Genomic DNA, 27,605 nt, shown 5'->3' with positions numbered 1-27,605 from the left:
TATTACATATCGTACCTCTAGATAGTCCCAGGTTTAAGTCCCTGCAATGTTCTTTCAAGGGAAAACTTTCGACTCTATGGACAGCATAAAAAATACCTAGAACAGTTTTCGACATGCATGAAAGATGGTAAAAAATTGTGGTATAAAACTGTGCATATAAAATGGAATAAATATATGTCTGCCTATTAAAATGATGTTTTTGTTTTCCCAAAAATCATTATTTTCCGGACAACTAATTCATATTCCGAATTGCTCCTGATTTTTATTTGCATTCTCCCTGATTTTTGAAAGATATAGTTGGCAACCCTGTTCCCGTTGAACATTTTTCAATTTTTTTTTTCAAGTTGATACTACTGTCAGTGGTCCTCATGCCAACTTTGAGCCCGATCTGTCATTTAGTTTGTTTATAGCGTCATGAAGAACAAGCTGACTTTTTTTTTGCTCGACGATTTTTGATATATTGTTGTCTATTCCAAATTCGAACAAACATTTATCCGCAGTGTAATTCCTCGATGGACCCTAATAGATGTCACTTGAGGCTTAGACATAAACAACAGTGCCGTTGGTAGAAACAGCTTCGCGTCGACTTACAGCCGGATCAAATCGGACAATTTTCTAAAATCTTGTTTGAATATTTTCCCCGCCTCGAGCGATCGCTTCGAAAGTGTGGGGGTGGCGATGGTAAACATTGTAAATCTGATGCTTTTCTTCAAATCGGCTCATGCGACGAGGGGGAAGGAGGGGTTGGTGGCACAAAAAAGAAGAATGAATAATAATCGCGGCAGTGGAAGTAGTGGGAGGAGGCAGCTCAATTTTGGTTTGGTTGGGGGATGAGAATTTGAATGTTAAATATGACAGGGAACGTTGCGTTTCCCCCGGTTGGTTTGTCGCCGATCATCTTAGGGGCAGGAAGTGAAGACGTCAATAGAACAGGAAAGCTTTCGGCGGGAAGAAAGTTTCATTTGCTCAGGATTTTGCTTTTTATGGGAAAAGTTAGATTTTGTTCTGTCGTCGCTGACGGTATCGTTGGTTTCATTTGAAGTGGGATGAGAAGAAACGGATGGAATTGGAATAATTTATCCACTTTGAAAATAGGACCTGGGTAATCGAGCACCTTTTGTGTGTGACGATGACAATCGGGAAAATGTGCGGATATGACTTTTTGTGTATATCTATTATACGATGATAATTTGCTTACTTCCTTTTCTTCTAGTAATACGCTGGACCCATTCCAAATCGTTCAAGCACATTTGAACAAGTTTACGATCATTGCCACAGAACAAAACGTTTACTGTTCCAAATGATCCGCAGTCAAGTGTGAAGTCCAGGCAAATTTATGCGCTCTAGAAAAATTCTCCCCAAAAATGGAATAAAAGTGTTTCAACATTAAAAGTTTTTTCAAACTTTTCGGTATTCCACTCAATACTACCTAAATGTAGGTAATTAGTAAACCATTTTCCCATTTCAGCATCTTTGATTTATTTTTTAGAAAAACAAAAACAAAAACCTTTTGTTCCTGAATGGGTACTTTTAGGGTATGACATTAAAAAAATCCACTTCATGGTTTATTTAAAACTAGCTAACCCGGCAAACTTCGTCCCGCCCATTTACTTGATTAATTATCGAGTAATGCTGAAATTTGTGTTTTATTTGTATGGCAGCCACCCCTAAGAGAGGGGGGAGGGGTATCTAACCACCATAGAAACATTCATTGCACCCTAAAGTTTCCATATGCCTAATTTGGTTTAATTTGCTTGATTAATTCTCGGGTAATGCAAAAATTTGTGTTTCATTTGTACGGCAGCCCCCTCTAAGAGAGGGGGAAGGAGTATCTTAACACCATAAAAACATTTATTGCATCCTAAAACCTCCACATGCCAAATTTGGTTTCATTTGCTTTATTAATTCTCGAGTAATGCAGAAATTTGTGTTTCATTTGTATGGCAGCCCCCCCTTTGAGTGGGGGAAGGACTGTCTAACCATCATAGAAACATTTATTGCACCCTAAAACTTTCACATGCCAACTTTGGTTTCGTTTGATTGATTAAATTCCGAGTAATGCAAAAAATTGTGTTTCATTTGTATGGCAGCCCCCCCTTAGAGAAGGGGGAATTTGGCGAATTTGGCCTCGATAACCAACTGACAACGCTTTCCCATACTCTCCATGAGGTTCCGGAGGTGTTGGTGTCCAGCTCGCCCCAAGCTTCCTTCAGCACAGCAAAGTAGTTTTGCTTGTTCGTAACGTCAGTTTTGTTCACCTTGTTGTCCAAAATCGCCCATAAATTCTCAATAGAATTCAAGTCGGGGCTTTGGAGTGGCCACACCATTGGTTTGATCCGGGCCTATCGGAAGAATGCTGCTGTTTTCTTCGCAGTATGCTTCGGGTTCTTATCTTGCTGGAAGGTGCAGTCTCTTTTTCAGCATGGATTCTTTCAGGTGTAACACCTAAATAGTATGCATGTACAGCAGAAACGTTGGCCCAGGAGGAGCCAGGAGGAGCCTTGTTCGGACAATACCAAGTGGCGTCACGCGATGATGGAAGAGCTAGAATCAATTGAAGCGAACGAAACCTGGGATTTGGTTGATCTACCAACTGGGAGACGCGCCATCGGATGCAAATGGGTGTTCAAACAGAAGCAGGATGAAAAAGGTAATGTAGTTCGATACAAGGTTAGGTTGGTAGTTGAGGGATTCAGCCAACATTGTGGAATGAGCTACGACAAAATTTTTGCGCCAGTTGTTGTCCGTTCTGCACCATGATGTCCGTTACAGCAAAAAAAAATGTGTGTGAAGTAGTTCGAGGCGAAAACGGTGATTATGGAAGGTATGGAAGGCAAGGTACGTTTGAAGAAAAGTTTGTTGTAGCGGACCGCACGGTCTTGGACTTTTCTTTGGGCAACTAAAACACGACCGATCTTCTTAACGTGTAACTCCCGACTCTTTATTTCAATCCCACTAAATACAAATTAACCTTACACTATACATACTTAATCCTACGAGCTATTTCTACATACAAATTTCTACGGGAGGTGCTTGGAGTCGCTTTTAGAGAGGGGAAAAAATTAACCAATTGTAATCGAATTGGCTATATATAATGGTAAAAAATAATTTGGTTACGCGGAATTTTCGTTGCGCGGATAATGACCTTCCGCTACCATAGAAATGAAAAAGAAATTTCTGCATGACTCGAGAACAAATCAACCAAATGGAACCAAATTAAGCATATGAAGGTTTTAGAGTACAATAAATGTTTCTATGGTGGTTAAACACCCCCCCCCTGTTTCTCTAAGGGGGCTGCCATACAAATGAAACACAAATTACATGGGGCGTCTATATTCTATCATATTTTCTGTATAAAACATTTATTCCATGTAACGGAGAAACATGTTATTTGCAATTTGTTGAAAAATCTTGAACGAGAATTGTGTCTGAAAATAATCTGATATTATAATGATGAGTTTTGCTAGAAATACTAGGAATTTTAGAGTAAAAGGTAAATTCAACGGGGTTGATAAGAAGATCAATCAATCAACAGTTCTGCGATTGGACGCATGAACTTGCTCATAGTAAGAAAACGTGAATGTTTGAAGGTATTGATAACAAAAAACGAATGTTGGGCGGGACGAAGTTTGCCGGGTCAGCTAGTTTTTCATATTCGCGATACTGGAGTTCGTGTCTGTACAAAAATTAAAGCTGGCCAGTGACACTGGCTGACGAGTAAAACTGTAATATGAGATAATTCGACGAGATGGATGTGCTCGCGGGCTTGAAATAAGCTCGCGCTTGAGAAAATATTTAAAAAAATAAGAAATGTATCCTCCAAGCACCTTTACAAAATGTTTCAAGATTAGGGGCGCTTCAGTACGGGCTCAAACATGCGGCGCATGACGTGTTGGAAGTAAATGGTTTTGAGCGGTGTGATGCCGATCCTTACTTATACAGGAAGCAAACTGGTAGAAAGCGGTGCTATGTTCTTGTATACGTAGACGACCTCCTCGTGGTTAGTGAGGATGAAGTATGATCGATGCATTGGAGCAAGCACTTACCAGGAATTTCCAATTAGTAACTTTGGTGACGTCGGTTTGCTTGGGAATCGAGGTCGACCGAGATCAGATTGGAGACTTCCTCATCAGTCAGCGGAAATATATCGAAGACGTTGTCTGTTCTGTTGGCCTACAAGGACCTGCTAATCAACAATACCAGAAGGTGGTTGGGCAGTTATTGCATATCGCAGTCAACAATAGGCTCGAAATCACAGCAGCAATTTCGACCCTGAGACGTAAGGTGAGTTGCCCAACCCAGCGTGACTGAAACGAGTTGAAGCGAATGATTCGTTACTTAAAGGGGACAACTGTTTTCAAAATTCGACTAAGCGATAGTGGCGATTCTTCCGGTCTGGTTGGTTGGATCTGGTTGTAGAAATTATTAGAGGACCTAGGAGAAGAAACTGGAGTGATGTTGTTCGAGAACAACGAAAGCTGCTTGGAGATGTTGGATTCCGAAAAGTTCAGTGATCGTACGAAGCACATTTCCACCAAAATCCATTACGTGAAGGACTTGAAGACGAAAGGTGTTGTCCAATACGATGTCCCACGGAAACGATGGAAGCGAACCTTCTGACGAAGCCAATTTCAAGGGTACGTGTTGTGAGCAGGGCCCGAAATCTACGAAAATGAAAAATGAATATCGACTGAGAGGAAAGTCGATATTTAGCCTTCCGAAAAACACTTACACATGTCCGCGCGATGTTCAAATTCCATGCTTGTGTTTAAGCACGAACATACTTTTCGCTAGTGTTCAACACAAACATGTTTGAACCACATGCGTTTCTCACATCATGTACAAAACGTACCACCCGTTGTCGCAGTATTCATTGCTCTTTGTTTCCTGTCATGCACGCAGAAAAAATAATTCCTCCTAAAACATTTCTTCGTAGTATACCTTTTCACAGAACATTTAGTTCGTATTGCAAACAATGCATGAACTCAGGGGCTATGAGTTCATACACATTCTGCAGGTATGATTAAATACTGCATACCTTTTTCCCATGTAAAGAAAACATTCTCTGAATAGAAAGGAGCTTTCTATGAGAATTTTTCTCTCCGTGCATGTTGCCAGCTGAAATCTGAGGAACCGAGTGCACAGCGGGGCGACACACAATGGTACCTCAGAAATTTTAGGTGGCATTAAATAGAAAAGTTAACAACAATCCCTGACCGAATGAATGATCTAGTTTTGTTCTATAACCTTCAAGGCATCTAGTATCACATATGGCAACAGCGCCCGTGACGATTTTCGTTGCGATAATGACGTGGCAACGTAGTGTTTGATGCATTGAACCAGTATAACGATAAACACGCATGTTTTTCAAATTTTGCACAAGTGCTACAAAATACGTTTAAAAATAATGTGATGGTTTTCTGGATAGAGAATTTTATGCTGATTTCGAATTTGTATTTCGTTTTAAGTTTAAAAATTTTTGAAGCTGTGAAATGAGTGTTTGAAAGTAAGTACATTTTCTACATTGAATTTAAACAAAAGTAGACCTACTTACCAGTCGATTTGGACACTCTTCAACAATCTATTGCAATGTAATTATAAAATTTCCAGTAGATAATATGTTAATATAGCGTTGAAAATAGAACTTCTATTTTCCCATATGTTTGTGTACACCACAAGGCGTTTCCTTAACATGGACTAGACAATCGGTCTAGTCCGAATTAGAAAAACACATTTCGGTCTAGTCGTTTATAGTAATTTTTCGCACAACTAAAAGCGAAAAGAAGAGATTAACTTAATTCACGAAATATTGAAGCTCAAACCATTGCTGGTAAATGCTGAGTTCGCCCGCAACAAAATGGGTCTCACTGGAATCTGTCGTTAAACATAAGAGAGAGTTTCAACTACGGCCGAAGCCAAAAAATGAAACGAAGTTTGAACCGTTTAAAAGATTTGATGACCAAACCTATTTTGCTATTTTTTGAACTACATTTTGACAATATATGCCAAGAATAATACATCAATGAAAAAATATATCTAAATTCGTTCGTATCCTAAGCATTACCTTCATAGTAACTTTATGTCCCTTTTTCAAGCGCTGACAGTCCTTGTGTGTGGCTTTACGTGGATACCATCAACATCGTCTAATCAATAATAACTATACCAATCAATGATACTAAAGCTAAAATTACGCTTCAAAATTGTACTTGTAAATTTAATACAGATTTATTGAGAAAACTAATATAAAAATATTTTTTCAGACCAAAAACACAGATTTTATTATGGCAACCCTGCCTCTCAGTCGCTTCGCTTCGACTAACACTACTTCGGCATTCACCGTCAACATAATTTGACTTGACTAGAAAATGAATTGATGGGCGTTGAGAGCGAGGATGACTGATGAATTATTCTAGTCAATGATTATTCTAATTAACGTGACCAATATACAAAAATACAAATCTGCCTCTTCATTCAACTGACTTCAATCCACATTTCTACTTCCCTCTGCCACGAATCTTTACCCGCGTACACAATCTTATTTTTACGTCCATATAAAGTGAAACGGAGGGCCTGATTCTCGAATACACTTCACGGTGGAAACGAAATAAACGGCACGCCATTGAACTACGTTTTAAGAGTTAGTGAAGTGTCGAAGATAATGATGAGTTTTCAGGCAGAATGAGCACTTTTCAAATAAAAATCATTAATGAAAATTAACTTCTTCGTATCAAACTGGTGTTTAATGTGAGTGGAAAACTTTGTTTTCTTCATGTGGTATAATAATCACATACAAAAATTTCATCTGAAGATAATTTGATATTATAATGATAAGTTTAGTGGGAAACTAATCTCGTATCCAGATGTCGACACCGTACCGTTGTCATCGCGAATACGTTTCATTCCGTTTCCACCGTGAAGTGTATTAGTAGTGTATTCGAGAATCAGGCCCGAAAACTTTATTTATGATGCAAAAAAGTAGTTATACCATCAATGGACGGTTTATTGTCTACCCACATTGAACTCAAACTAACGAACTTAGACAGTTATCATGTATGCTATAAAGGTCCTCGCATTAGTATTAGTAAATAGCGTGCAAAAAAGCAAGCAGTTTGGGAGGAATTCTGAACAAAATTTTAGTTCACTTTGGCTCCAAATTTGCTGTTTTATATGTGTGAGTAATTTTTGTGTACTATACAGAATATCTAGCCCACCTGTAGTACAGGTTGGACTCGATTATATACAGTTCGGATTTTTTTATATAATATTTCAAATATAACTTATTTCAAGAAGAAATGTAACCTTCCAACGTTTAGGTTACATTATGGTTACAACGTTAATCGTGATTTTTGAAGATTTTGCTTGAATTTTCATCAGGAATTGTTTATATCGGTATTGCAGCCAAATTAAGAAAGATAGAAGTTGGGTGTCAAAGAACAAATTGTAGAGCGGTTAGAGAGCTTAAATTTAATTGATATAAACAATCTAGTTCTCTAAATTTTTAGGATAAAATTCATAATAACACATTCAAAACTAACTTTCAATTTTTTCACTTCCAAAATGTTATTAAAATCCACTAGTTTAGATATTCCACTACTATATCCTGTGCTAAATTTTCTCATCCTTCAAATGAAAGTAACATAATCGTCTTTCGTAGCGTTCTTTCTAATATAGAGCCAGTTTGAGGCAACAGAGCCCGAAACCAACAAAAAAGATGCATAGCTCTTTCATTGTTGAAATTCGAACATATGCGTAGAATGTTTTTTTTTCATCAAATATGATCGTCTATCACTTGAGAGAATCTGGAGAATCATTTGAGAAAGGTATTTTCTGACTTTAAGGGGATGAATCAAAAATCAAATTCTCCTTTTTTTATTCAAAAAACGAAAAATACATGCAAAAAAAACGAAAAAAAATTTTTTTTTGACTCGATTAATGGTTGCAATGGTTCTGTATCACATCCATACATACAAATCTTCCTGATATCATATGAATGTTTGCACGGCTGAAATGACCCGTTGCGGTAGTTAGGGCAGATTATATATATTTATCAGTGAAAAAATTAATAAGAGAAGAGTAAACATCGAAAAATACATTCGATGTATGTTTCAAGAAAAGTAGTGTAGGCAAATTATATTGTGACAATGTAATTTACAAGAAAATTTTGACTAAAGTTTAAAATGGGTTATTTGAACCCTCGTGATAGGTTTATAGGTTAAAGGTCTTTGGTTAAGCAAAATATTCGAATAATAATTTTGTGGTCGGTAATATAGTTTCCACGGCCTTATAAAGGGTTAAATGACTTGACATAATTTTCTCAACTTCAACAAAATAAATAGACATAAAATCCGGTGAATATCAAGTGTAATTAACAGTTATTAATACAAATTAATCACAAATACAAATTGTTTGCAAATACTTAAGCAGGTAATTAGTTTAAAAAAAAAATCGCAAAGTAAAGATAAAACACATCAATAATTTAGTGTCATGAATAAACCTGTTGATTTACTACCAATTTATCTAAAACCGATTCAATATTGGTGAGTTGTACCTCTTAATCTCCTCGTTTGTTGATTTTCACAGGTTTTTTTTTTTGGCAAAATGTTAGTAACCACACTGAAGCCTTTTTCGACAAGGTATGAAGATGGAAAATTGATAATATATTTTTCAACAATGTTCCACAATATGTACTATATTTTAACGTTGCGTTGAAATCAGAACTTCTGATAGCATTATTTGAGCTTCTGCTTAAGCTCCTCGTCTGTGCAGAAGGTAATGAACTCTTCTTACATCGACGACATTGGCTTCTTTCATGGTTGTGATATTGTAGGGATTTATTGAGGAATTTGTAAATTTAGCATCGCCCAGGAGACGAAGATCGACCATAAAACAGTTTTAAACCATTTGCGCAGAGCTGTATTCACAAAGATGCTCGGAGTTTGGGTACCGTACCAATTAACACAAAAAATACGATGGATCGAATTTCCATCTGCGAAGAGTTGGTCAAACGGAATAAAATCGACCCATTCCTTAAACGGATAGTGAATGGTGATGAAAAATGGGTCACATATGACAATATTTTGCGAAAACGATCGTTTGCAAAGCATGGTGAAGCAGCTGAAACGATGGAAAAACCAGGACTAACAGTTAGGAATGTTCTACTGTGTATTTGGTGGGACTTGAAGATAATCATTTTTATGAGTTACTTCCGTATGGATAAATACTAAATTTAGATCTCTACTATGAACACCTGGACTGTTTGAAGCTTGCGATTGACCAGAAGAGGTATCGTGTTCCATCAGGACAACGCAAGGCCACACACGTGACTTGCATTGCAAATCTTCCTGAGTGCTCAGAAATTAAGATCAAGAGAAGATTGTGAAAATCGATCACTATCAGTGCTGAAAATATTCACGTTCACGACATTCAAATTCGGCGAATTTCTGCCTTCCTTGTATTGATTACCTACTGCTCAAGCGAGAGTCGATAAATATGAAACAACACTATCAATTAACCCCAGTGGAATGAACGTCAACATCAGCTTGCCATGAAGTTCATTTTTCATTTGCATCTTCCTTTTCGTCATGGTATTCGTAAGGTCGAAAATGAAGATCATTGCGTACTAGTGACAATCAATGCATAAAATTCAGCGTCACCAATTGAGAGTGAAATCGATTAATGGTAAAGGATGGCAATTTATCACACAAAAATTCTTGTTTTTGGCTTCGGCAATGGAGGATAAAGAAAAGCTCTTGCTACGTTTTATGAATCTACTCACGATTGCCCGGAAATGACATACACCACCATTTATATGGGTGAAACATTTTCAATAAAAATTCACTGCAAGCGATGAAGATCAACTTAACGTTCGTGATAATCACCTGAAATTATTGACAGTTCTGAAAGTGCCTGAATGCAGGCTTATCGAAATTCGTTCATGCTGTTTTCGATCAATATACCAGACAAAGTTCACGCGTCTCGACTCTTGTGTTATACTCGTTATGACAGATATGGTGTAGAATTTCAACAGAAGAGAATTCATCCGATACTGGGAAAAATATAATTCCTTCATTCGTGAATAAATTTTGATAATTTGTGGCATTGATCACTATAGTTTTTCGCCAATAAGAACCAATACTTCTATGACTGTCTCTCTCATAGAAGTATTGGTTCTTCGTTACCTTTACTTTTGAAATGACAACAAAATTTACAACAAACCGGTGCATAATTGACCCAAATCGGACAATCCTAAATATCTCAAATAAAGTTTTGAATTTTACGCAAACCTAATATATTCTACTAAAATATTAGTCGTTTTTATAATAAGTTGATTCACGTAATACAACTTAGACAGTATATTGAAAATTTCGAATGAGATCTTGTGTTGATCAATAGTGGTCGATTCTTAGACATCACCGACCCCCAAAACCAGTTTTCGCTCGTGTCGACCCCTGGGAAACCGAGATCGACCCCAAGGGATAATCGAAGATATCGACCACTTTGAGAAACCCTGCTTTAGAGTAACCCTTTAGTTATATCATCATGGCATTAAGTATTTGAAATTATTATAAAAAAGTGTCCGAAATATGATTCAGAATGGTACATATTGGTAAATCGAAATAGAAACAAGCTCCGCCAAACGACGGCAAATGTATGAACTACACTAAACAAAGGTTCGATACACACAATCATAAGCTAACAAACTCCTTAAGTGTGATATGAAATCCCCGCACAGAAGCGGATCATATCAGCCGTATCGGATGACAAGCGTTCCATGTTTGCCCGAGTGCTCTCCGTTGGTTCTACCCTCTCCCACAGCTTCCGTCAATTTTCCCGAAGCACGGGCGGACGGATCGGAACTCTAGAAGCCCCTAATCCTTCCCTAAATTGACACATCTTCGAGTGCGTTCTCCAAACAGAGTGAATCCATCTTCAGTTTTGATTAGATGATGACATTCCCGTGTAGCAGCAATCGCTAATGGATCGACAGGGGATTTGGGATTCATTTCCATTCTTCGCCCTCGCCACAATGGTATCCGTCCCCCCCTACCCCGACAAGCAGTCCTCTTACATCGCAATTGGAAAACGTCAAACAGTTGATTGCTTTCGGAAAGAATTGCGTTGGAATACAGTTTTTTCCTTTATTCTCGTTTTTTTTGCTAACATAATCGAGCCAAATTGAAATCGAGCTTCTGCTTGTCAATTTTCTCGATGGAGAGTGGCGTTCGATTTGGGGAAGGAGGCACGGTAGAGAAAAAAAGCACGAACGAAAAGTATCATTCTCTTTTGGGGAGTTAAATACACGCATTCTTATTACGCGGATGGTCGGGCGGCCAACTAAAACGCGCGCCTCCCTGTCCTGCACAGATGGAAGTAATTTCGCGAGGAGATTTACGACTAAGCGGGAAGTGAAATTTATGAAGCTATCATTCGCCCGAAGACGACCGTGGTTTTCAGCTGAATGAATATAATGATGAATCTAATTAAATAGAGGATGAGATTGACATAGTCCAAGCGAAGAATCCGCATTCAGATTGCCTTCTTCTGGGATCAGCTGGGCGGAGATGTCTCCCCAAATGTTTAAGTTTGAATGGAAAAACTTGCGTCGTAATCATAAATGTAAATTTTCATTTAAACTTCCGTTCGATTCAATTAAACGTTGTCACTGTTCGGGGCGGGCGGTGTATTTGTTATATTGACGTGCGCTTTTATTCGGAATTACTAATTATAGACGGGTGCCTTGCAATTGATGGGAATTATTGTAATATGAACATTCGAGAGCAATTGTGTGTGTGTACCAAACGTACACCTAATTCCGACGGCATTATTTTGCCTGGTATTAAAGTTGGTAAATTTATGTTGGGTAACGGCCTCCACTTTTCCGCTCATTTAGAGAAGGAGCCGGCACTGGGCGAAGTTTAAATCACGATAACGCTTCGAGGAAATTGTTTTCTGCTTGAGCGTAGTCTTTCATAACTGTCCATTGCCCTGTGTTTTTCGGTGGGCGATTCTTTTTTTATGCTACCAAGCGACTAGGTCGAACATTTTACGGCACAAAAAGAAACTCTTGTACGGTAGGTCCTTTTTTAGGCAAAGTTTCTGCTGTGGAGACTGTTCCGAATGAGAGATTCGTGAAAAACAGAAGAACGGGCGGAATGTGCTCCAGACGATTTGAGTCTAATGATTCTAGTTGCTGGTCGCAACTGAATTCATTTAAATCTTATCTAAATTCGAGCGGAATGCTTCTGAAGGCACATGAAAACGTCTCTATAATTTAGGTGCGGAATTATTTAAGATTCAAATTGTTTGATGCAACAGTCTGTTCCACACTGATTCAGCTGGTGCATTCTATTTTGTTACAGATCGTTGTCGACTTTCTTAACATGATGGTACAGCGCATGTTGTTTGTCATTTCTACTGAGCAAAAGAGGAACTAATTTCCTTTCATTTTGGATGTAAACTTCTGAATTGTTATTAATCTAATCGAATAACACGATTGATTTTCAAGAAATGTTTTAATTCCATTTTTTCATATGACAATCAGATCAAAATTATTAAAAACTGTTAGAACAAGGATTATTTTGCAGATTTTTTAGAAGATCATGGGATGATCTGATTTATTATGCCGACACAGACTACATACACCTCAATCATATTTTAATCACAGAGGTTAATTTTTGGTATTAAAAATATGTAGTGATTACCATTCAAACGATTTTGTTAGCAGTGACTTCAGCTAACACATTTTTTAATGTATCAAAGAGACCCTTTCCACCGGTCAACTTTCTGGCTCATCCCCGAGTTAACGCATTGATAAAGCGCAATGCGTGTCTGACATTAGGATTCCTCCAATCACACTCTATTTCAACACCTTGAAAACCATGGATAGATAATCATATTTGATAGATAATCATATTTGATGGAAAAACCCTTCTACGCATGTGTTCGAATTTCAAGAATGATAGAGTTATAGTACTTTTTTTGTTCCGGACACTGTTGCCTCAAACTGGCTCTACGCTAAAAAGTACGCTGCGTAAGCCAATTCTGTTGCTTTCGTTTGACGGATGGGAGATTTTAGTACTTTTTTTTGTAGCGGTCGCCATCTTGGATTTACATTTTTCATCAATAATTGTGTTCTACTAGTCAGACGCCTTTTTGTGCTGGCGGCCATTTTGGATTTGAATTTTTCATAAATAACTGTGTTCTTCTAGTCGAGCCCTTTCGTTTGATACCCATATTGATGGGGTTTAGAGAAAATATAAAATCCGCCATTTTGGATTTTCAAGATCATGAAATACGCAGTTTAATAATGACTGCAGAGATAAAGGTTTTTTTTTTCATCTGTATTATAGTGATTTTCAACTCATTTGGCTGGTTCGTCACTTTTTACTTCCATTTTTGGAAGAATGTCGGGAGTGAGAATTGAACTCGTGACCTTTAGCGTGAGAGGCATGGATGTTACCACTACGCCAGATCGCCTCCACAGAGATAAAGGTGAGTTCCGAATTTCAGATCAATCGGTCAACAGGAAGAGGGTGAAATTTCTATTAATGTGGGACAGCGCTACAGACAAAGTTACAAAATTACCCACGTACATACAAACAAGTCGTATAATCGACCCCGTCCTGTATACCGAAGAGTTTTGCAGTTTCCCGGATCGATTGCTCCACACTCCATACTCCATACTAAGGCTTCTAACATACCCTTATGCAACTCCTCCAATGAGAAATTTATTCATCAACTTTTGACCGTCCGGACATGGGTTTGTGAAATTTACATTGATTTTTTATTTTTTCTGTTTTTTTTTCTTAACAGCTAGGTACTATAATTAACACTAAACTAAATTGACACAATAGTAATGCAAGAAATGTCATGGTTTTGGCATGATATTGAATGTAATGAAAAAGTGTCCGGATTCAGAAGCATCACTGTTTAAAGGGTGTGTCACATCAAATTGCATCACGGAAAAAACGCTGTAGAAATTCGCCCAGTAGACCGATCCTTTTGAAAATTTTAGACAGTAAAATCAAAACTATTAAACAACTTTTGGCATTTTCTTTTTATTGAAAATTTTAATATTTTTGTTCTTTACCTTCCATCCCACAGTCTGCAAACATTTTTCTGCTTACGCTTAAATCGCAGGCTCTAATGAGCCTACAAATATTTACATAACTAAACGAAGGTTGAACAAATTTTCCGGGCTCTCTATTCTAGATTTATGTTATTTATGATAAAAATGTTAACTAAGTAAAAATGAAAAATGACGCATGTAACAAGAAAGGGTAGTTAGTCAATAGTTCACGAGAGACCACATCTGTTTGGTTCAACTAAATTCAGAATCTTCTTCTTGACAGGGCGATTAGGCCTTGCGGTCGATGGTCATGACCTTCTTCCCAAATGTGTGAAATCGGAAATAATGCTCGAATTAGTAAAAAAAGAATTGTCGATCGTAAAGTCAGAGCCCAAAAACATTGGATTGCATTGAAATAACTGTTCAGCAAACCTGTTTTCCACCGATTGCCCGGTATGTTTGAAACATACGAGACGATCCTTTAATCGGCGAGCGTCGGATTGCATTCATTTACCTGGTGCATTACGTTTGCCCGATTGATTATGCATGTCATGTATTTTGATCTCAGGATAAATTTGATTGCAAAAAAATGAATTCATAATCAAAATTGCACTTCAGTGCCATAATACGTATGTACCAAAATTGACAGCTTTCTTTTGAGTAAACGGGCTTCGTCATCCATATGAATGGATAGGCTTCATAATACGTTACAAAACTGCATTCTTTCATTGTTCATTATTTTGAAAAAGTTTTTATTCAACGCCACTATTTCTCAAGTTGCACCACCCACGAAACATGCTTTTTGAATGGAAATGAACGCACGAGACAAATATGATCTTCATATAACATATAATAAATATACTAATACTTCCTAATAATATTTGCATATTATTCGAATATACAGGGTTTTCCAACTTTAAATTCCGAAAGTAAAGTGAAATAAAACACACTTAGAATTCGAATTTCGATGAAACTTTTATTTCAAATTAAAGTTTGGCTGTTTTCATTATGTGTGAAATACAACATCATTCAAATGTCCACCTAGGGCTTCCTCGCACATCTTGATCCGGAACAGGTAATTTTCGATGACTTTTCGGCACATATGGGGCGGTATCTCGGTCATAACTTCACGAATGTTGTCTTTCAAATGTTCAAGAGTTTGCGGAGAGTTGGCATAGACACGGTCTTTCGCATAACCCCACAAAAAAAAGTCTAGCGGGTTCAAATCGCATGATCTGGACGGCCAATTGTCATCACCAAAACGCGAAATTATGCGTCCCTCAAATTTCGTTCGCAATATGGCCATGTTCGGTCATGTTGTGTGGCACGTGGCGCCATCCTGCTGAAACCACATGTCGACCGTATCCATATCTTCAATTTGTGGCAAAAAAATCGGTTAACATGCGGCCATAGCGCTCACCATTCACAGTTACCGTCTCTCCGTCCTCATTTTCAAAGAAATACGGCCCGATGACTCCACCAGACCATAATGCGCACCAAACAGTGACTTTTGGCGGATGCAATGGCCTCTCAACAATCACGTGTGGATTTTCTGAGCCCCATATACGGAAATTTTGGGTGTTCACATAGCCGCCGAGCTCGAAATGTGCCTCATCGCTGAAGAAAATTTGATGCGAAAATTCAGCATTTTGCTGCTGTTGTTCGTTCACCCAATCGACGTATGCCCGACGCATTCCATGGTCACTACTCTCTAATTTTTGTACCAGTTGGACTTTATATGGATGTAGGTGCTAGTCCAAATGCAAAATTCGCCACAATGATGTGTTTGACAAGCCCAATTGCTGAGCACGCCGTGGAATCGAAACATTCGGGTCATCCTCCACACTGGAAGCAACAGCAGCAATATTTTCGGCCGAACGCACATTACGATGATGCACAGGTTTCACAATATCCGCTACGGATCCAGTTTGTTCGAATTTACGCATTTACGTCCATGACGACCAAAATCCGTCCGTAATGCTCGAAAAACATCTGCCGGTTTTTCATCATTTTTATAGTATAATTTAACAAAATTAACACGTTGTGCGATGCTAAAACGATCCATATTGTAAAATGGCAGACATTCAACTAACGATATGACGCTTTGGTTGACAGCTATGTCAAACGGTTGTCAGCGCAGGGCTGTATACTTTCGGAAGCCCGAAATGGAAAACCCTGTACATTTCATAATGACGTTGTCTGAGACGAACCAGCCCAGGAGGCTGAAAGTCTCAAAAATAAAGAATTAAAAAAAAATATGACGTTGTATGGCGCAAAGCTGCATCCCATTGCTGTAAATGGTGAATTAATGAATCAATTACTAAAATAAACCTAATTTTCTCTTTTCAGCACTATCCAGCATGAAGCATCGATGCAATTACGAGTGCACCCACCGCTAAATGACAACCCGAAAAACGAAACAATTAGTCTCATTCTCAGTGATATAAATGCACCGTCAGAATCGCGTAAATGAATTAACATCGGCGAAGTTCTCGATTCGACGGGACAGCGAACAGCTGCATTCAGTGTGACGGCTGTTGTGTGGCAAAACTGTGCAAATTTGGCAAATAAAGAGTGGTTCACTCGTGGTGGAAAATAATAATATATAAAAGTGCACAATAGAAAGTGGTGGAGTTGTAAAGTGCATTGGTCGCCGCGAATTTGGTGGGACGTTGGGAGGAAGAAAAAAAACGGAATCGCTTTGGGCATCGAGAGCATACATATCTAAAAGTGGCGCATAAAATCGTAACAGGAGCAACAGAGTGCCGAAACGGAGCCTAGAAATGGGACACATAAATTTTGTGGAGCTCAAGCTTTTGTTGAATATATTGTTCATAGCCATACTGGTAAACGGTAAGTTTGCGTGCAGTGGGTACTTCCCACGCCGAGCGGAAAAGCTGGATTTATTCAAATTAAAAGCGAATGGGAAATTTCCCAGTCTGCGATGATAAATTGTCATAATTGTTTCGCTGGTTTAATTTGTTGAATTTAATTATGCAAGTTTTCTGTTCTCAATGGAGCAAACCAAGTGAACGAACTAGATTTCCTCGGAGACAGGAAGTTTTCGCCGGTGTGTTTGTTTTTAAAATCATATTCCTCATTTGCGCCCTTTCATACCTTCCCTAGGTCATGGATCGCAAACCGAATCACAGCCGGAGTTTTTGGCCCCACTGGACAACCTCACGGTGACACAAGGGCGGGACGTGTCGTTCACCTGTGTGGTGAACAATCTTGGACAATATCGGGTAAGTGCACGAGTGTTTTGAGTGGCAAAGACAGTGTCATCTTGAAATAAAATTTTTGGACGAAAAACGACCTACTTGGACCTACTGAATGGCAATGAAAATATGGAAAAAAATAAATTATCGAATTTAAAGAACCGACCATGCACATTTTGTTTATTGGTCTGAAAAAATGGCCTGTGCAAAATCAAAACTGAGCGTTTTGAGGCTACCCTAAATTATGTCCGATTGAGCAGAAACTTTGCATAGATCTTTTTTTTCTGGCCAATAAACAAAATGTACATGGTCGGTTCTTGGAATTTGACATGAGCATTTTCGACCAAAAACGCTGTAGAAATTTAATTTTTAGGAATTATATTTTCAGCTTTCGCTTATAATCAGATAAGAGTGTATAGATCACGTTGGCCATGCTTCACTGTCAATTTTTCGTAAATTTGGAAAAATGTCGTCGAACGAAAAAGAGCGTCGTGAATTAATCCTGTGCACTCATTTCGAGAATCCGGAGTTGTCACATCGGGACATCGATAAGATGCTGAGAATCGTCCAATCCACGGTCAGCAGAGTACTAAAACGATACTTCGAGAACCTAACCATCGACCGGAAGGTGAAGAACGGCAAAAATGGATGCTCCGTCAGTGAAAAAGATCACAAGCGCGTAGTTAAGCAGTTTAGAAGTGATCCGAGAAGTTCGGTCCGGGATGTCGCCAATAAGCTGAATTTGTCAAGTTCATTCGTCCAGCGGACCAAGCAGCGGGAGGGCCTGCGTACATACAAGGTTCAGAAGGCTCCTAACCGCGACGAAAGGCAAAACATGGTGGGGAAGACGCAAGCCCGGAAGCTGTACACCGAAATGCTGACGAAGCCGCATTGCCTGGTAATGGACGACGAAACCTACGTCAAAGCGGACTTTCGTCAGCTGCCGGGCCTGTTGTTGTTCTCCGCAGAGGACAAATTCAGCGTTCCGGAGGAGATTCGCAAGCAGAAACTATCCAAGTTTGCCAAAAAGTACATGGTGTGGCAAGCGATCTGCTCTTGCGGAAAGCGGAGCGCCCCCTTCGTGATGACCGGCACGGTAAACGGTCAGGTTTACCTTAAGGAGTGCCTACAGAAGCGCTTACTACCACTATTGAAGCAGCACGAGGGCCCGACCATCTTCTGGCCGGATCTCGCTTCGTGCCACTATTCAAAGGACGTGTTGGAGTGGTACGAAGCCAACGGGGTCACCTTCGTGTCAAAGGAAATGAACCCGCCCAACGCGCCGAAGCTTCGCCCAATAGAGAAATATTGGGCGATTATGAAGCAGGCCTTCCGGAAGAACCCAAAAGTTGTCAAATAGGAGGCGGACTTCAAGAGAAAATGGATTTCTGTTCAAAATAAACTACAACCTGACGTTGTACAGAACCTTATGGACGGGGTAAGAGGAAGGTGCGAGCATACGGGCTTGGGCTCGAAGTATGAATAAAAAGAAAATGCCAAAAGTTGTTTAATAGTTTTGATTTTACTGTCTAAAATTTTCAAAAGGATCGGTCTACTGGGCGAATTTCTACAGCGTTTTTTCCGTGATGCAATTTGATGTGACACACCCTTTAAACAGTGATGCTTCTGAATCCGGACACTTTTTCATTACATTCAATATCATGCCAAAACCATGACATTTCTTGCATTACTATTGTGTCAATTTAGTTTAGTGTTAATTATAGTACCTAGCTGTTAACAAAAAAAACAGAAAAAATAAAAAATCAATGTAAATTTCACAAACCCATGTCCGGAACTAAAAGCAATTTCAAAAAATGATTTTAAATCCGGACGGTCAAAAGTTGATGAATAAATTTCTCATTGGAGGAGTTGCATAAGGGTATGTTAGAAGCCTTAGTATGGAGTATGGAGTGTGGAGCAATCGATCCGGGAAACTGCAAAACTCTTCGGTATACAGGACGGGGTCGATTATACGACTTGTTTGTATGTACGTGGGTAATTTTGTAACTTTGTCTGTAGCGCTGTCCCACATTAATAGAAATTTCACCCTCTTCCTGTTGACCGATTGATCTGAAATTCGGAACTCACCTTTATCTCTGTGGAGGCGATCTGGCGTAGTGGTAACATCCATGCCTCTCACGCTAAAGGTCGCGAGTTCAATTCTCACTCCCGACATTCTTCCAAAAATGGAAGTAAAAAGTGACGAACCAGCCAAATGAGTTGAAAATCACTATAATACAGATGAAAAAAAAAACCTTTATCTCTGCAGTCATTATTAAACTGCGTATTTCATGATCTTGAAAATCCAAAATGGCGGATTTTATATTTTCTCTAAACCCTATCAATATGGGTATCAAACGAAAGGGCTCGACTAGAAGAACACAGTTATTTATGAAAAATTCAAATCCAGAAGCCGCCAGCACAAAAAGGCGTCTGACTAGTAGAACACAATTATTGATGAAAAATGTAAATCCAAGATGGCGACCGCTACAAAAAAAAGTACTAAATTCTCCCATCCGTCAAACGAAAGCAACAGAATTGGCTTACGCAGCGTACTTTTTAGCGTAGAGCCAGTTTGAGGCAACAGTGTCCGGAACAAAAAAAGTACTATAACTCTATCATTCTTGAAATCCGAACACATGCGTAGAAGGGTTTTTCCATCAAATATGATTATCTATCACCTCCTAAGATATTCTGGGATGGGAAGGGGATGAATCAAAAATTAAATTCTCCTTTTTCCTTCAATAAACAAAAAATGAGGGGCTCAGAATGCAAGGGGTGTAAGTGACTTGATCGATTTCTCTTCATCAACTTTTTATTTAGTTAATAACTCAACTGCAAAAACGTTCCAATTTATGTTTGCTATACAATCCGATAGATGAGGTTCTGACCTATCATCCACATTTTCAAATACAGCTGGGAATGTATTTGCAGCTAAGTCATGACCAAAAGAGAGAGTCTATGTAGAGAACTCCCTTGGCCGAGTGGTTAGCGTCATAACTAACATGCCGGGTGTTCGGGTTCGATTCCCGTTCTGGTCGGGGGAATCTTTCGTCAAAGAAATTTCCTCCGACTTGCACTGTGATCACGCGTATTCTAGAGCTTGCCACTCAGAATGCATTCAAGGCGTGTTATTTGGCATAGAAATCTAAACTAAGTACTAATAAAAATGACGCAAGTAATACTACGTTGAGACGGTGACCCTTCAAACTTGTTGCATCTCTCAAGTGTACATACTGCTTTGACCGCAGATTTTCATGGTTGAATCTGGTTAATTTCAGGTATTCAGTCTTCATATTGTCGAATGAATACTGTTGGAACAATAGGTATCGCAGCAAATGATTATCAACATCCTACCTTATCATCAAACGGTATGCGAAGAATTTCAGTGAACTGACGGCATTAGAATATATGCTTTGTGAGGACCACACAATTATTATCAGAGCGAATAAACGTCCGACTGGAAGTCATGAACATCAATTCAATGTGCCCAAGATAAATTTATCCTTTGAAGGTCATTAACCTTTCTAAAGATGATCAGATGGAATATATTCCAATGTCGTCTGGAATAACCTGTCCAACACCTTATGATCGTAATATTGTTTTTGCTATTATTCTGATGTTTCATAACAAGGCACTCTATTGATTATTCGCCGAAAATGAATAAAAAACATCCTTGAAGTTAGCCTACGGTTTTAGTAGCAGTACAATATGGTGAGCCAGTCTCAGGATAAGAAAACATTTAAAAATAAAGCTTTTTTTTTTTAATGAATCAATAGTTAAACAAAACGTCAAAAAAATTATCAGCTTTGTGATAGCAGATAATCATTATCCATTTGAGTTGTATGAGTATTGGAGCAAATTCTTGTTAGGAGTTGTAAACAAGACGAATAAGGAGAGTAACTCAATTATTCGAACTAGTTTCAGTCTAGCAGTGCTTTGGTCAACTCTGAGTTACCAAGAGAAAATCATTTGGTTATGATGGATGAGGATTAATAGTTAGTCGCAGTTTGCACAGATTGCGATCTGTGCAGTTTGCGATTAATCGTAAATCACATCATGCTCCCTTGTTTTCCATCCTTGCTTATTACCATCCATGCGTTTCCATCGATTCAATAAAATTATTTAATCAATGGAGACGCATGGTCTCGGAACCAAGGGCACTTTATATAATATATGAGGGGCTTAGAATGCAAGGGGTGTAAGTGACTTGATCGATTTCTCTTCATCAACTTTTTCTTTAGTTAATATCTCAACTGCAAAATCGTTCCAATATGAGTTTGCTATACCATCCGATAGATGAGGTTCTGACCTTTCTTCAAGATTGTCAAATACAGCTGGGAATGAATTTGCAGCTAAGTTATGACCAGAAGAGAGAGTCGATGTAGAGAAATCGATCAAATCACTTACACCCCTTTCATTCTAAGCCTCTTATATATTTTTTATATTAGGTTGAGGAAGGGGTAATCCATTATTATTCAAAACTAATTTTAATATGCTTCGTATTGTCCGTTAAGTGCATCCGCAGCCGAGTGGTTAGCGTCTCACATTATCATGCCGGGTGTTCGGGTTCGATTCCCGTTCTGTCCGGGGTTTTTTTGTCTGAGAAATATCCTTCAACTTGCACTGTGGTCACGCGTATTCTAGAGCTTGCCCCTCGAAATACATTCAAAGCGTGTTATTTGGCTTAATAAATCTCAACTGAGTATTAATAAATGACGCTAGTCAATGCATACGTTGGGACGGCAAAAGTTCCATAGGGAACGTTAACGCCATTCAAGAAGGATTGTCCGTTTTTGGTTAAATATGCATCGTTTTGTTGTAAAATGTGTTGCCTTTCTAAAGGTAGCTTCATAATGTCTCTATTATAGAAGTCTTAGTCCTTATTGGCGAAAAACTCTAGCAATAGATTTTTACAATCTTCTTTTGATCCAAAGGGCCTGGCCGTAAGGGAGTAAAAAGTGCCCCCAAACCAAATCACTAGCTGTATGGCAAATATTGTATAGGATATTAAATAAGAAATTTTGACGGTTTATTTGAACCCCTATGTGGTTTAACATAGGATCTATAGTGGAAAGCGTACTTTTTCGTTAATTTCACGCCATCCTCAAAAGCTTCGCGATAAAAATTTGAAAAAAAATACTGATTGTGCATCTTACTACGGTGTATCACGAAAACTTATCAAAAAAACTTTCATCAAAAATTTTAGTACTAATTTTTTTTTAAATATTGATTTTTTTTTGGGATTTAGAGATTCAGTACTACTCTAGTTCATATTTAAATGTGTTTTGACGGCTTTTTTAATTTTTTTTTTATTTCCAAAGAGTCTGGCTGGGTAAGGGAATGAAAAATCCCCCAAACCAAATCACGAGCTGTATGGAAAATATTATATAGGGTACTAAATAAAACATTTTGTCAACAGTATATTTGAGTCCTTATATGGTACACCATAGGGTCTATGGTGAAAAATGCATCTTTTCGTTTTTTTCACGCCATTCTCAATAGATTCGAGACAAAAAATATGAAAAAAAAATTTTCATCAGAAAATAAAACACTAAAAAAATTTTAAATAAATTTTTATTTTTATTTTAAATTAAATTTTAATTTTTTTTTTATTTTGAGATTCGGTACTATTCTAGTTTGTATTCAAATTTCTTCCTACGTCTATTTTGGGTATATGTGAACTTTTTTCAGAATTTTTAGAGTGTTTTTCGCAGTACAAAAAAAATTATATATATTCTCAGGCATTTCGAAATTTTGAAAAAAAAATACTCTGAGACCCAATTTTACTCTAATTTTTATTTATATTTTATTTTTTTACATGTAGCGTAATTTTTTCTTGATTTTTTAAGAGGATTGCACGAAAAAAAAATTAAATCACATAGGGGTTCAAATAAACCGCCAAAATTTCTTATTTAATATCCTACACAGTATTTGCCATACAGCTAGTCATTTGGTTTGGGGGAATTTTTACTCCCTCACCCAGCCAGACTATTTGGAAATATAAAATAATTTTTTTTTGTACCGCGCAACACTAAAAAAAAATTGAAAAAAATCACACATATCTAGAAAAGCCGTAGGAATAAATATGAATTAGAGTAGTACTGAATCTCAAAATCCCAAAAAAAAATTTTCAAAATTTCAATATTTTATTTGGTACTAAAATTTTTGATGGTTTTTTTTTGATAATTTTTCTTGGTACACCGTAGTAAGATTCACACTTAGTATTTTTTTCATTTTTTCATCTCGAAGCTTTTGAGGATGGCGTGAAATAAACGAAAAAGTACGTTTTTCACGATAGATCCTATGTTAAACTACATAGGGGCTCAAATAAACCGCCAAAATTTCTTATTTAATATCCTATACAATATTTGCCATACAGCTAGTGATTTGGTTTGGAGGACTTTTTACTCCCTTACCCAGCCAGGCCCTTTACTAAACCTTTATGTTATAAACAATTGAATAATGAAAACACAGACATTATTTGAGGTATAGGCTTCATTTTGACATCATTTACAGGTATCAATACATCTTATAATTCATAAAATTAGACATTTGCAAAAAAAGTGATAGTCAAAACCAATGATAAAATGTTTGCGTTAGCAAATTCCGTAAAAAACAAGCATCGTTCGTTGTTTCAACTGTTTTGATTGCTGTTTTCATGTTAAGTGCTAGAGAATGTAAGAACTTACAATATTTGAGTGAAAAAAAATGATATTTTATGCAGAAATCTTCATTAAAATTTATATTGAAGTAGTGTTCGGAATATGAATCAAATTTCTACGCATGATTCAAATTCCGAACACTTCATTTTCGAATGTAAGCTTACTGAACTTTAATGTTATAAATAATTGACTAATAAAAGCCTTGAAATTCTTTGGGTTGGAGCCTTCATTTTAACATCATTTACCGGTATTGATACAGCCTATAATATTGTATATAATATTGAGCATTTGCAAAAAAAAGTAACAGTCAAAACCAATGATTAAATTTTTACGTTAGCAAATCCTGTAAAAAACAAGCGTCGTTAATTTTTCAGTTTTTGTAGTTTTTTCAACTATTTTGTTTGTTGTTTTCATGGTAAGTGACTGAACAATTTCGAAATATTTCTCAATCACAATTAACATTTGTTAGTCAAAGTGTGCCATTCTGCTATGAAAATTAGAGCGAGAAAGGTTGTGAGTTTGGAACTGCATAAACATTTGTTTTCGTTCAGCATAATAGTCTCTGCCATCTACTGCTGGCATGAATATGATTGCACGGCAAACATGTTAAAACATAAACTTCCCATTTTCAATCATCTTGGACAGCATTCGTCAAAAGAATCGTCAAATTTGAATTCATTGTCATCGCTACAGCCTAAATTACACTCTAGAACAGTACATTTTGCGATTATTTACACAGAAAACCAGCATTTTTCACTGATCCGTTCAGTCAAAGTGAACCAATTTTTTTAATATACTCAGAATGTGCACATTTAACACTAACGGGTTCAAGCACATTTCAGCAAGGTATCTATTAGCTTCAAGAAATAACTTTGTTGGTTTGAATTCGGCACTTAAAAATTGTTTAAATTCAATATACAAATGATTGATACATGGTCAACTCTGTCTGCATATGATATAGAGCCATTTCGCTATGGTAATTGGTACATGGTCCGCTCTGACTGGACACTATAAGGGGTTTTTGTTGATCAATCATAACGATTTCGATCAATTATTCCGGCTGTATGCGTGCTTTTTCGAATCTGATCAATGTGGTATGTAGCTTTCATAATGCCTAACCAAATGTAATCAATAACTAAAATTTTTCAATTTTGCGACTTGGTCCCCTCTGACTTAATAACCAATTTTAAAAAAAAGTTTAGAATCTCAGCCGATTTAAGAACTCCCACTGACGATTTCTCAAACGTTCAATTTCGCTGGATTTTACTTCAATTTAAGATTTAAGAAAAATATTTCGATATATCAGTGTGAACACACAACGCAAAAACCTATCGCAAACTTGTGCAAAAGTTTTTTTTTGTTCAGCAGAATGATTACCAGCGAAATAAAGTGTCGTTCGCATCTCGATCCTAACGCCCCGTAAAATTGCCCATCGATTCATCGCTCACATTCGGCGGTGAGTCGGCACAAACCGGCTAAAGTTTCAATTAACTGCCTCAGATAGAATCATTTTTCAGATCAACAAAAAGTCTTCCTGGTCATGCATGGTTCGAACCCTTGAAAAGTTTCGATTTTTGGCCTAGTCACGCGAGATGAATTTTTCATCGTCGAGTTTGTCCTCTTCCTTCGTCTTCCTTCAATTTTTTTCCCTGCCCGATGCCGTGTCAACAGCTTTCGGAGCCGTGGTCGGGGTCAAATGCGTGACTCAAGGCTTTTATATCGACTGAAAATTGATTTTGAAAGTTTATTAAAAGCGTTTTCGATTTTTCATCGGCGATTTCGGTCTCCCGAAATAGCGCGCTCGGCGACTGTCCGCGATTCGTAGTCACTGAACACTCTCGGGCCGACGTTCTCCGTCCCTTCCATTAGATGAAATCATTAATAACGATAGGACGAACTTTGTGCTCTGGAACGCTCTCTGCTCGAGAAAGTTTTGCTGGGACTGAAAATGATAAATTCTGCAGCAGTTAAAATTTTGCGTGTCAGTGGGCCATCAGGGATTGAAAAATTTCCACGTTTAAGCATTAATGGAGTTTACATGGTCGATCGGCGCGTGCTGCTAAAGTTGTCTTCTTTTTTTATGCTCTATTCGTTTTGCCATTTCCGTCGCACTGTTACACGGAATCGAAATTGTTGGAACGAAAATGGTTACCATTGCAGTTTTGCAGCTATCAACACATATAATTCATGCTGATAATTTATGTTGATTTTTTTTCTCTCTCTTCCGTAATCGTTTTTCAGGTGGCATGGATAAAGTCCGACTCGAAGGCGATCCTGGCCATCCACACACATATGGTGGCGGTGAATCCACGCCTATCGGTCACGCACAACGGACACAACACCTGGAAGCTGCACATTTCGCACGTTCAGCTGAACGACTCCGGAAGCTATATGTGCCAAGTCAACACGGATCCAATGCGGCATCAGGTGGGTGGACATCCTGTGTGTTTCGTGTTTCTTTCGTTCATTGCTTTCTGTGTGTGCTTACGCGGGGTGAATGAGAGCTGTGGCTGACATGCTGTTACATCGACTCGATGCGTTATTTTGATATTGTGTATTCATGATGTGTACTCTAGGATAGTAGGCAAATAGCGAGTGTGGGTGAGATTATTCAAATTTGATGTCAGTTCCTCGTAGATACAGAGGGAGGAAGGGTTGTCACAGGTGATTTCACAAATGTAACGGGCGATTGTTTTCGGGATAAGGAGTTTATTTCATTTTTTAGTGCTATACCACGTAATTTTTCACAAGTATTATGAATTCTGTGATATCTCATTTATCAATTGGAACACATGCTCAATAATGGAGACGACTCTCGTTCTGATCTGTATCCTTTTACTGATTCTTCCACAGTCAGGCAACTTAGACGTGGTAGTCCCACCAGATATACTGAACACAAACGATCCGAACAGTGCCTCCTTAGAGGAGGGCGTTGCCAACGAGGGTGGCAACATCCAACTTGTGTGCCAAGCGGTAGGAGTGCCGCTACCAAATGTTCAATGGCGTCGGGAAGGGAGCAAGGATATCGTCGTTCGCAATGATGGACGGGATAAGCAAGGTGAGAGAGGGAGATGAGTTGGAGAAGAACGTCGATCAACAGGTGTCATTTCATTTCTTCTCTCTTCTCCTTTTTTGTATTGCAGTGGTGAAATTCGTCGAAGGAGAAAGACTGATATTGAATCAAGTGCAACGAACAGATATGGGAGGATATTTGTGTATTGCTTCAAATGGAATACCTCCCTCGGTTAGCAAACGATACGATGTTCAAGTCAACTGTGAGTATCAAACAAATTCTTCGTAACTGTATTATATTGAATTTACACTTAATTGTATCGCAACATCCTACAAACACATCTTGAAAAAACTGTAGGGCCTTTCATGATGTGTTGTAAAGCATGAAAATCTCCAATTTATTATCTACACATAAAAGTCACAAAAGGGTTGTGCCCGAAACACGAGCGCATAGTTGACGTAGGATTACTTCAAGCTATCTGTTGCATGCTGATTTTTAATGTATGAAAATATCATAATTTCATCATGGAATGATTGAGTAATGAGCGTTTAAAAATGAACATTTTTCACAATGCGATCGAATTTCGTTTTCCAATTTGTACCCCCGTAAGATGTAATTCTACTTCACTATTCGGAGATTCG

General features: G+C 38.0%; 1 protein-coding gene across 1 annotated transcript in view; it reads left to right on the top strand.

The window, feature by feature from the left end:
* LOC129780078 (protein amalgam) overlaps window positions 1-27,605 on the top strand; it is a 363,813-nt gene that overhangs the window by 297,042 nt on the left and 39,166 nt on the right. Inside the window, exons 5-9 of the mRNA XM_055787992.1 lie at window positions 16,418-16,921; window positions 17,195-17,313; window positions 26,193-26,378; window positions 26,805-27,009; window positions 27,095-27,226. Of these exons, the coding sequence (XP_055643967.1) occupies window positions 16,852-16,921; window positions 17,195-17,313; window positions 26,193-26,378; window positions 26,805-27,009; window positions 27,095-27,226 (712 nt within the window). The 5' untranslated portion in view covers window positions 16,418-16,851. The remainder of the gene's footprint in view (window positions 1-16,417; window positions 16,922-17,194; window positions 17,314-26,192; window positions 26,379-26,804; window positions 27,010-27,094; window positions 27,227-27,605) is intronic.

Source organism: Toxorhynchites rutilus, chromosome 3 (assembly GCF_029784135.1).
Source record: "Toxorhynchites rutilus septentrionalis strain SRP chromosome 3, ASM2978413v1, whole genome shotgun sequence".
NCBI classification, from domain to species: Eukaryota; Metazoa; Arthropoda; class Insecta; order Diptera; family Culicidae; genus Toxorhynchites; species Toxorhynchites rutilus.
Note: the sequence above shows the minus strand (reverse complement) of the source record. Positions and strands in the feature narration are given on the sequence as shown.